We start from the raw sequence: 12,275 nt of genomic DNA on the forward strand, positions 1-12,275 counted from the left end.
GTTGTTGTCAGAAGGTTTTGTCTTAGATTTTTTTCCCCCTTCCCTCTCCAAAAATTGGGTGAGGCACTTTTACATCACAATGACATCCTCCAAATTCTGGGCCAAGTAGGACCAATCATTTCATTTAGAGTCAGACAATCTGAAACAGAATGAATTGTGCTCTGTTCATAACCAAATTGGAAGTAATTACTACTTGCTGGCTTTAAGGTTAAAAATCACTTCTTCGCATCTGATTTATCAGATTCTCATTCAAGCCTTAATTTGATTGATTTACAGAAATTATGCATTTTCATTTCTTAAAACCTCGTTTTAGAAAACCTGCTAAAGGCTTTAAAAATATTTACCTCTCAACAATTTCAGTATAAAAGTAAGTTCACAAAAATCAGTAGATATAAACCTAGATGATATTTAATCCATAGCATTTGTTCCCTTTCTCTAAAACATATTTAATCAAATGTTTTAAAAAAAATTAACACTGTACAAGAATGTATGTATTTACCAGTTAATTCAATGCAGGAGTAAATGTATGTACAGTCATCTATCACCTTCCTTTTTGCAATAGAAAATTCTTAAAAGAAATCACAGTATTTTTTTTTCTTCCTGTGGTGTTCCAAAAAAGTAGTGATAAGTTACCATTTTCAGTTTTAAAGCTCCAGTAATAGCATTCTTCCATCTCACAATTGTCTCTGTGTTTTTCCTATTGCAACAATGGTTTTTATCGTTAAAGCAGTACAGCACTTGGCTGGATCTTCATGCCAGGTATCCATGGAGAAAAAGACACTATTCTTCCAATATAATTTTATGTTGTTTTGGTCACATTTAAATTTGAATTACCTTTCTTTGCAACCACAAGCATTTCTGGCAACAAAGCCTACATAATAACATAGGAGTAAATTCCACGGCCATCTCCCTATTTATGTATAACAGTGCCTCCCATTCCTTCTTTTCAGCACACAGCATCTTCAATTGTGAAAGACCAACGTTTATAAGGAAAATGAGATTCTACAGATTAGCGAAGAATCTTCCTCCAGTGTAGATTTTCATCCAATGAATAACTGACTTCATTTTCAGAAGTTTTCCACAAAGAATTAAAGTCTTTTCTTTCAAAAAGAAAATTGGGGGTGGGGACAGGCATACACATTGTCTCCTTTTCTATTCTTCATGAAGACAAGACGTCACACGGTAGTAAGATTCCCTTTTGACGTTTTTGTTTCTACTGGCTGGATTTTTGTTGTGTCTTGTCGAGGCAATCCATACAGATATATTGAAACACAGACAAGCAGTGCCCCCAGAGAGAAAGTTATAGCTGGAAGGGAAAAAGAAAGCCCTCAGTTTAAAGTATCCCGATCACAGCCTCATCACTGAAAATAAGAAGTCTGGTTTGCAGCTTTCGATTATGAATTCTACAAATGTTTAATCGGTTGTGTTTCACTGCTGGAAAGTAGTTTTGATATCTTGCTACAATCTACTTCCATTTTACAGCTTCTTTGGGAGGGGCATTCTATTAGTGCATACAGGGGTACCTCAGTACTCGACTGCTTCAAATCTCATCAAATTTGGTACTCAAATGCATTTTGACGTAAAAATGTTGTCTGGTACTCATCATAGTACTTGATGCACTGAAAAAGGAAGCAGGGGACAGCCACAGAGAGTGCACAGGAAATAAACCAGGCTGGGAAGATCTCTGAAAAAGGAAGGGACAGCCGCAGAGGTCAGACAAGAAGTCAACCATGCTGGGAAGGTCGCTGACAGGAAAAGGGACAGATAGGAAGTTCTTCCCGCCTGAAACAAAAAGCTGGTAAATCACATGATTTGTTTTTAGTACTCGTTGCACCTCCCAGAATCAATTGAGGACGAGTACCAAGGTACCACTGTAACTGGAAACTTCATTTTAAATTTAAATATGACTGAGACCTTAGGAAGATTGAAAAATTCTTATTCACCTTCACTTCATGATTGAAAGACTAAGCATCAGCTTCCTTATACAGATAGTCCTTGCTTAACAACTGCCTCATTCAGTGACCATTCAAATTTATGACTGCTGAAAAAATAACTACACGGCCAATGCCTACATTTATGACTTTTGCAGCTCCTTTAGTTATGTGATCACCACTGCAGTCAGTACAGTACATGTTGTCCTTGCCTAACCTGTTATTCTTTTTTCTCCTCCCTTGCAGAATAGAGATTGGAGAGAGGAAGGGATTACAACAAAGTAAGCAAGCATACAATAGGGACTGCACTAAGCTGTTTGCACAATATACTCATGTCTTGCTGGCACCAGTGCATTGCTTTCAATGTGTATTCCCCATTGTGTGCCTGCTAACTCTCTTGTAATCTCTTGCTCTCCAATGAATGTAAATCCAAACATTAATTCTCTTCTGGTTAATCCCAATGCTGGGGTAAGCATTCCAAAGAGTGGAGGAAAGAAATGCACAGTCATGGTCATCTAATTTCCCACTTGAGAGTCTGCTTCACTTAGCAACAGATTTGTTGATCCCAGTTGTGGTTGCTAAACAAGGACTATCTATATGAGAAACAAGTCATTCATAACAATCTTACAGAAAAATACATTTCAGTGGAATCAATGAAATATGATAAAAATACACTATAGACACATAATGTTTGATTGTGATAAGGATCTGATCACTCTGGAAAAATAATTCAATAATCTGGCCATTTTCTTTGTGAAATTGCATAAATAGTATTAGGAGAAGACTAAAGCCGAAAATTATGAGCAATTTAAACCATGTAACCACGGTAAAGTATCACTGATTCCATGAACACCTATTCCATGACATTGTGGATCATAAATGATTTAACGAATAACACAAAATAGTCCAAAGCAACTTACTGATTTGTAAACCAAAGAGAAGGACGGATGCAACTGTAGAGAGTACAATGGCGGCGGCTGCCGAAAAACCTTTCAAAATGTTGTCTGTATATTTAACAACAACCGAAGTATAGAGGCCCCCAACACTGGAAAGAACTAGGACAAAAAAGAGATGTGCTTAGGCCCAATACATTCTGGCATGGTAGAAAGAACTATTATAGCATTTGTTTAGAAGGATGAGCAAGAGGATTTCTTGACAAGTACAATGCCTGGTTGACATAGTCTGTACCACAACTTGAAGATTATATTTGCAGTTGATAATAGGTATTTACCTCATAACCACCCAACCTGATTTGGAATCTAAACAATGGATTGGCATGGGGGGGAAGGGCTTCTTTTTTGTTTTATTGTTTAGCTTCCATACACCACAGAGGGCAGGATGGGATAACTGGAGGAAACAGAACTAAAAATAGAGCTTATATCAGCCTTGCAAGGTAGTCCAGACAAGAAGCACACCCAGAAGTACTAGCTCTAAGTTTACTGTAAGTTATACTAACAGAATCTTGCAAATCTGAAAATCCCCACATCTTTGCCTTTATACTCCCAAGGACCTTGGGAGGGTCTTTTCTGAGACGTATTTCTTATTTCTGACCCTTATTTCTTCTGCGGGCTAAGTTGCCACTTGCCTGATTGTTGCCTAGTCTGTGGCTCTGCCTTCTACTTCCCAAGATCATTCCCACATGAACAAACGAAAATTAAAAGAATTACACCTCATTTATGCTTGAATTTTGGTGAATGCTAGGAGAGTTAATAAGAAACTGGATTTTTGAGCTTCACAAATCTGTAATACAGCTGTTTTTAATATTATGTTCATCTTCCCCAAAACAAACTATTGAACTTTGGCATTCCACCACCTTGGCGTGATTTTGAAAGGCACGTACCTTTTACCCAGAGGTTATCCTCCTTAGCATATTTGCTTATAACATGTCCCAAAGACCAGGTAGCAATTAACCCTCAGCCTCCTTATAACCCACCTAGTTTTCCTCTAAATTTATTTCCACATTTCTCTCCGCCCTCTCTCACCACTTGGGATTTTGACTGAGGTGGACGGAAGTTAAAACCCAAAAGGTCAGAAAGGTGCCTGAATACCAACCTCCACTCTATAATTCACAAGCTGTGTGAATTCAGATGTCAGCTCATGTACACCTCAGCAGCTGAGTTCTACAGTTTATAGACTGTAGCGGAATTAACATTCATTAGATTTCTTGTATTCTACAGATATAATAGGCGTGGGGCAAGTTTCATTACAGTTCTAGAATAAAAGGGATCTGCTTCCACAGGCCATCCCCACATATTTCTCAGTCCTGCTCAACAGTACTGAGCAGAAAGGAACTGCGATGTGTATTCAATTTAAATTTGCTACTACATCTAATTAAATCTAAATTTGACATTTAGATTGAAGTCATCCTTTTGGATAACGTTAACAATTACTGTCTTTCCAAAACATTCCCATATTTGAAACAGCACTGCTGGCATTACTACAAAAACATCACAATCTGGGCAATTACAAGTTTGAGGCCAAACCCAGTACTTACAGATGACAAACCAGACATATGGCGTATAGCCATAAAAAAATCCTTTCTCCATTACTTGAGCGCCTTCGGCTGTGTAAACCCCGAGCAACGTTATTGCAATTCCAGAGAGATACATCTGAATGTTCCTCACCCATAAAGATGTATCAGAGCTTTTTAGTACTTTCTCAAAATACACTCCTGAAAGGAAAGTGACAAAAGATCAACAAGCTACCTTGGAAAAGAAGCTAGTCAATCAATCTAATTTAAAGATGAATAGATTTTTAGACTTTTATGGTTGATTGTCAAAGGCAGGCTTCCACTTTTTTTTTTAAAGCAACATGTAAAGCCTCTCTGACAACCCAATGAAGGAGCCTAGCTGAATCATAACTTCCCCAGTGACAGTATAGAAATACAGCATTATCAAATATTTCTAGATTAACGTCATGTACACCACTTTAATGGTACCCACTCCCAAGTTAGCAAACTGCAAGATAAGCTTTTGCATTTCTTCAAATTTTGCAGACAAAATGCAGAGACTGGGGAAAAATCAGTACAAGCAGTCTTTGCTTAACGACCATTCAAATTACAACAAATTCCCAAAAGTTACAACCTGCCCTCAAAATTACAACTGCTTCATCTCGTCCCGCAGTCATGCGATCATATTTCACGTGCTTGGCAACAGGCTCATATTTATGAACATCTGCAGCGCCCTGTGGTCATATGACCACAATTTCCAACAAGCAAAGTATATGGGGAAGCTGGTAGGAAATCGCAAGTCCCTGTTATGACAAGCCTTTCCTCAGGTGGCTTGCAAACAAGCTGATATGCAGGTCATAGCTACAGAGCTCAGGTGGGCTGGGCGGGTGGCAGAAGTGTGCAGAGCATGCAGGTGGTCACTGCCATGTGACACGTCTGCAGTAAGGCAGGGACTGAGCACTGCCACATGGCACAAATAGAGGGCACATGGGCAGTCACCACTACACTGAGTGAATATATCAGAGTGAACAGTAGGCAGTGCCATGCATGAATACAATCAAACATATGGTTGGGCACTGCCACACAATGCAGATGCAAGCAGGTGGGATCTGGGCACTGCAGAGTGCAGTGGGGTGCAAAAGCAGTGGGAGTGGGAGACCTCCTCAACTGGCTTCTCCATTGACTTTGCATATTGAAACTGGCAAGAAGTCACAAGTCCCGTCATGTGAAGTCCTCATTTAGTGAACCACAATCCTCATTTAAGAATGGCAATGGGGACTGCTAGAATTGTCATCGCTAATCAATGTGATTATGTGGCCTTGCATATTAAAACCTCACTGATGAACAATGGAAATTCAAGTCCCAATGACTATAAAGCGATAGCAGTAGTACAAAATAGAAAACAAGAGTTATCAGATAAGCTAATACCATGGTTAATGTTCTGTGTTTTAATTATTACCTGCAAATCCTGAACACAGAACAGCAATTGCTATCGCTCCAAATCCTAGCAGTGGATTCTGTTCCACCTAAAGATGTGATAAAGAAGAAAATCAATTTATTTATCCTCTACTAGTAACAATTACTTCTCAAAACTTAGGACAACAATTTATTAAGCCAGAATACTTTTCGGCAACCCTGTATTGTTTGCCTATGAGTTGAACTGCAACGTTTGATATGCTGCAAATATATAATCTCCAGAAAATAAAATCAGGTGCCCAATCCTTCTGGACTAAAGGAGGGAAATGCCTCAATCACTGCACACAGGTACCTTATTTCTGTGTTTAGTAAGGTTTGTTTTTCTTTAGGTCCTTTAGCTATTGTCAGTTGCATTACTGTTAAACAAATAAGTGGCATATCATCTGCCTATAATCTATCTTCCGAAGAACACAGCCAAGTGTTTCTGATGTTAACTGAATTCTGTTAAAGAAGTAATAGAGAACAAATCTATATCCCTGGCTCTGGATGAAAATACTGCCTATTTTGTATACAGCAGTGGTTCTCAACCTGTGGGTCGGGACCCCATTTGGGGTTGATCGACCATTTCATGGGGGTCGCCAAGCAAGGCTGTCCGCCATTTTTTTTGTCCGCCATTTTTTTGTCCACCATTTTTTCCCCTTTTCCGGCGGGTGCCTTACCTCCCCTTGGGCTGGGCCAGCTGGTGGTCGGCCTGCTCTGCCTCTGCCGCTTGCCAGCTACGCCTCGGCGCGCAGGGGGCGGAACCATGCATGCGCGGCGCTCCCGGGCAGGGAAAGTCCTCGACTTACGACCGGTTGGGTAGTCCTCGACTTACGACTGGTTTAGTCCTCGACTTACGACCAGTTTAGTCCTCGACTTACGACCGGTTGGGGTCGCGGCATTAAAAAGGTTGAGAACCACTGGTATACAGAGTAGAAGTGCAGATATTTTTTTGTAGATCTCACTCGTCCCATTAAATTCAATGAGTCCAATCGCCCAGTAAGTACGCATCAGATTTGGAATTTTTTTTTCCCTACCAGATCTCACTTTGCATTTATGTAACACGTAAAGTAGCTTATTATGATCCTGGACAGGAATAGGAAACCTTTGGGTGCATTGGGATTAGCTTATTTCATCAGACTCTTAAGCTAAATTCAGACACTTTTGCCATTAGTTCAAACTTATCTCTTCCTTGCAAAAGAGAGCCAGAAAGAAGGAAACAGTGGAGGCAAAAAGAGGGAGGTCAGAAAGAAAAAAAAGTGCTGTAAACTAGTAATATAAGAACTTCCTGGAAGTTCTGAAATCACTCCTTTCTCATTTCAGCCCCATAAAAATGGTGCCAGGGGATAGCTGGCTTCTACTGAGAAAAGGGAGAATGCTCTAGTCCTAGGCCAGGGGTAGGCAAGCTTGGCTCTTTTATGACTTGTGGACTTCAACTCCCAGAATTCCTGAGCCAGCCTGGCTCAGCTTGGAAATTCTCCCTTTCCCCTCAGCATGGCTGGCTCAGGAATTCTGGGAGTTGAAGTCCACGAGTCATAAAAGCGCCAAGCTTGCCTAGCCCCGGCCTAGGCCCTCCGAAACTTACCCATGTTTAAATATTAAAATACAGGTAGTCATTCATTTAGTGACCATTCAAAGTTACAACAGCACTAAAAAAAGTGACTTATGACCATTTCTCACACTTACGACTGTTGAAGCATCCTCATGGTCACATGATCAAAATTCAGATGCTAGGTAACTGATTCATATTTATGACGGTTATAGTGTCCCAGGGGTCATGTGATCAACTTTTGCGACCTTCTGACAGACAAAGTCAATGGGGAAGCCAGACTCACTTAACAACCATGTCACTAACTTAACAATGCAATGATTCACTTACCAACCGTGGCAAGAAAAGTCGTAAAATGGGGCAAAACTCACTTAAGAAATGTTTTACTTCGCAACATAAATTTTGGGCTCAATTGTAGTCGTAACTCAAGAACTACCTGTACAGCGAAAATTGTATAATTCAGCACATGTCTACTTCTATTAAAACATTCAGCTAAGGAACACAGGTTTCAGATTATTGTTCCTCCCCCCCCAAAAAAAAATCTGCTGGTTTTTATACAAGTTACCGTTTTTGTTTTCTGTAAGAAAAATGAAAATAAAGGCTCCCAGGCAGAATGCTTACCTGAACTTTTGTAGCCTGAGCTGGTTTCCACTGCACAAGTGTGACTCCACCACACAGCATAAACACTGAAAACCACTGCAATCGGCTAAGCGTACGGTTCAGCATCAGGATGGTACATAAGGCTGTGCAGGGGATTTTCAGCTGATATGTCACCTAAACCATTGAGTTTGAGATATGTTTTATTTCAGAAATGCATAATCCCATCTATATGGCACAAAAAAGCCTTCCAAAAATGATTTTTAATATTGAAAAAAGTAAGGGAAAAGGATTGTTATATCATTCAAGTGATATGGAGACTAATATTGTTAAATGTAATTTTTGTTTTAATTACCTGCAAGTAACCAATTATATCAACTTTTATTGTTGCAGTGCCACTTCTACGCAATGTGTTAAATGCCAAGTATAGTTGTCACAATCAAGATGGTACACCCAGGTCGTCTTTAATTTTGAATATGGTATTAAATGCTAGGCAGCAAAGATAATCATTTGCTTACCTTCCCAATGTTTCAACATTTTGTACTTTCCTTGTTATTTTTCAGTAATGAAACTTTTAAGACCACCCATTTAGTTTCCAACTTCTCTCCCTACCACATCAAAAATTCACACAATTACGGAGGGCCTAAAGCACTTTTCTTATGGAAGATTTCTATGCTTCTATTTCAGAAGCATATAGCTAAAAGGGTAAACTATTTCTACTGGAAAATTGTTGCGTTACAATGCCACCTTTTCGCAGTAGCACTGCTGTTCGTCTTCCTTGTGTGCCAGATGACCCTAGAGCAGGGGTAGGCAACCTCGGCTCTTTTATGACTCGTGGACTTCAACTCCCAGAATTCCTGAGCCAGCATGGCTCAGCTTGGAAACCTCTCCCTTTCCCCTCAGCATGGCTGGCTCAGGAATTCTGGGAGTTGAAGTCCACGAGTCATAAAAGAGCCAAGGTTACCTACCCCTGGCCTAGACACTGTAACCACTGACTGAAGAACACCCATATATGTGTAGCTATGGAGATTCTCAGTCATGGTTGTCCCAAAGGTGCTTTTCCAAAAGACAACTGGACTTTGTTTTTCCTTGAAGATGTTTCGCTTTTCATCTAAGAAGCTTCATCAGTTTCAGGACAGTACGTTTCACTTCTTGGAAAAACACCTTTGGGACATCCACATGTGTGTGAACACCATACTTCTGGCTGACATGGCAAAGGATTCAACTTTGGAACATCACTCAAATTACCTGATAAACTGCTGCATCCAAATTGCTGAGCGCCAGGAAGGCCATGTTATTCTGAACAGCATACACAACCGAAGGAACACTTAATTTCAATAATTCTTTAGGACTGCCTAAGACATTTTCTTTCAAAGACATTGACAATTTACCCAGGCTTCCAGTCTCTCTGAGGAAAATAAAAAGGAAAATGTTTTAGGAGAAGTTGGACTATTACTACTTCTTTTTTTTCATATAATTTTATTAATAATTATACATGAACAGAATAAAAATGAATACAACCCACAAAAAACACAAGCAGAAAAATACAAAAACTGCACTCATAAGCCAGTGTACAAAGAGCAGTTGGTCTACTCATGAAGAACACCTGCCCGGAATCATCTGGATGATCTTAATCATCTCTTAATAATGCCTTGCTAGTCCGTGAAAGCCAGCAAGACATCAGCTTGCCATGGTGCTTCAGAAAGTTGGGATTGCCACTTCTTATAGTAGGGAAGTACAGGCATTATAAAGGTAGCCCTAACCTAAACTTATAATAGTTCATTAGTGACCGCTCAAAGTTACAAAGTTGAACAAGTGACCGTTTTTCACACTTATGACTGTTGCGGCATTCCCCATGCTCACATGATCAAAATTCAGTTGCTTAGCAACTGGCTCATGACGGTTGCAATTCCTGGGCTCATGTGACCTAGGCCTTTGGTGACCTTCTGACAAGCAAAGTCAACAGGGAAGCCAGATTTCACTTAACAACCACGTTACTAACTTAACAAATGCAATGGTTCACTTAACAATGGTGGCAGGAAAAGTCATAAAATGGGGCAAAACTCTTAACAAATGTTTCACTTTAATGTAGTAAAATGAACAATTGCTGGAATAATGATTTGTCTGCATAATTGCTAGAATAATGATGTAATGCATAATCACTGGGAAAGTTCTGTGTCAGTAATATGTGACTAACCAAATGCGCATTGCACATAGATACTTTGTATGTAGCAAAACCTACCATTGTATGCCCATGAGAAACGATCCTAATGTATTACAATGTGTATTACAATGTGTAGTCCTTTGTTCCTAAGAAAAGGAAAGTATAAAACTGAAGTCTAACCCCGCCCTCCTTGTTCAGAATTGCCTGTCTTTATGCTTCTGAACCTGCGCAAATAAACTTCTCTGCTAACCCCCTCTGGAATTCGTAAGAGTCCTTTCGTATTCCACAAGAACTTGGCAACATAAATTTTGGGCTCAATTGTGGTCGTAACTTGAGGACTACCTGCATAGGTTCAATGTCAGCCTTTTTCGATCTTTGACCAGAAAGAGGCCATTTGGAGAGGCCTGTGCTCAGAACCTTCCCCCCATTGTTTCCCAGCAGTTTCAATGAAAACAATTCCACCTGAGATGATCTTGGTAGAATTGCACTTTGTTAACGAGCATTCATTAACAAGGTGATTCCTGAGAAAGTACAAAAGGACAGGACACTTCTTAATCTTTCCTGTCAGAGGACTTGGATCGGTCCTCAGTAATTCTGAATAGGTCTGCCCTGCCCCTAAACATCTTTCCCATTATCATCCATTATGGCGAGAGCCATGTTTGCTGGTGCTCCATCTTGTATGGAGCCTGGTTCTCTCTACAGGATAGGGAGGGGGAGGGCAGGAAAGATACTACCCTCTCCCTTTTTCACGCATAAGAAAAAACACAATGCCCTAGAACAGGGGTAGGCAACCTCGGCTCTTTTATGACTCATGGACTTCAACTCCCAGAATTCCTGAGTCAGCATGGCTGACTCAGGAATTCTGGGAGTTGAAGTCCATGAGTCATAAAAGAGCCGAGGTTGCCTACCCTTGACCTAGAAGCAAGGTTTTATTTTTATTTATTTATTAAATGAATTAGATTTTTAGCCCGCCTTTGTTACTTTATAAGTAACTCAAGGTGACAATCATACATAAATGTCTTGGTATTTAGAAAACTATTTATTTATTGAAACTCTGATTTCAGAATAATTCCTAACTTCTCCAAGATAATTAAGACTGGCGTCAGAAAATATCTCTCTTGGTAACAATGCCAGATGATCAGGAAAATTAGAAGAAGTAAGAAACTACAGAGGTGCCTGCAACCTTTTGAGGAGTAGTCATTGAGTCAAGTTGTATTGCAATAACTTATCAAGGTAAGACTCAAATATAAAAACAACATGGGGTAGCTTAAAAATGGATTTCACCCAACATGTGGGCTGATGGGCCCAATCTTAGAAGTAGGGACATGTGGCCAGCTGTGTAACCTATTCTCTCACTAGTCCCACCTGGGTGCCACTTTTCCTTCCTATCCAGGGTTCCTTTTGGTACCTAAATCCAGTTGGAAGAAAAGTAGTTTCAGGGAATAGACCGTGGAGATGGAACCACATTCTTATAGCTGATATCACTGAAGAATTAATAAAGCTCATTATAAATCCTTCACACTAGCATTCTCCAACTCATTGCCCTCAAAATGCATTTGGACTGTATCATCTCCATCCATCATAGCCATCACAAAGGAGGGCAATTTGAGTTGCTGACCTATATCCCTAGAGCAGGGGTGTCCAAACTTTTTTCAAAGAGGGCCAGATTGGATGAAATGAACGTGCTGGAGGGCCGAACATTTTTCCGAACATTCTTTGAACCATTACAATTAAATGCAAATGAATTATTTTATGCCTCTTTCCTCTCCCTCTCTTTCCTCTTTCTCTCTCTCTCTCTTTCCTTTCCCTTTCCTCTCCCCTCTCTCTCTTTCCTCTCCCCCTCTTTCTCTTTCTCTTTCCTCTCTCTCTTTCCTCTTTCTCTCTTTCTCTTTCCTCTAACTTTCTTTCCTCTCTTTCTCCTTTCTTTCCTTTTTTCTTCTCTTTCCTCTTTCCTTCCTTTCTCTTTCCTTTCTCTCTTTCCTCTCTCTTTCCTTTATTTCTCTTTCCTCTTTCTCTTCTCTTTCCTCTTTCTTTCCTCTCTCTCTTTTCTCAATCTTTTTTCTTTCCTCTTTTTCTCTTTCCTCTCCCCCTCGCTTTCTTTCTCTTTCCTTTCTCTTTCCTCTCCTTCTT

At 40.0% G+C, this 12,275-nt stretch overlaps 1 protein-coding gene across 1 annotated transcript in view; it reads right to left on the bottom strand.

Moving 5' to 3' along the window:
• Nucleotides 1-385: 385 nt before the first annotated feature.
• Nucleotides 386-12,275, bottom strand: part of SLC35A1 (solute carrier family 35 member A1) — a 17,458-nt gene continuing 5,568 nt past the window's right edge. Inside the window, exons 3-8 of the mRNA XM_015812853.2 lie at nt 9,230-9,389; nt 8,006-8,158; nt 5,840-5,906; nt 4,426-4,602; nt 2,852-2,986; nt 386-1,306 (exon numbers count right to left, since the gene is read on the bottom strand). Coding sequence (XP_015668339.1) covers nt 1,176-1,306; nt 2,852-2,986; nt 4,426-4,602; nt 5,840-5,906; nt 8,006-8,158; nt 9,230-9,389 — 823 coding nt within the window. The 3' untranslated portion in view covers nt 386-1,175. The remainder of the gene's footprint in view (nt 1,307-2,851; nt 2,987-4,425; nt 4,603-5,839; nt 5,907-8,005; nt 8,159-9,229; nt 9,390-12,275) is intronic.

Source organism: Protobothrops mucrosquamatus, unplaced genomic scaffold (genome assembly GCF_001527695.2).
Source record: "Protobothrops mucrosquamatus isolate PMUCROS unplaced genomic scaffold, P.Mucros_1.0 scaffold114, whole genome shotgun sequence".
NCBI lineage: Eukaryota > Metazoa > Chordata > Lepidosauria > Squamata > Viperidae > Protobothrops > Protobothrops mucrosquamatus.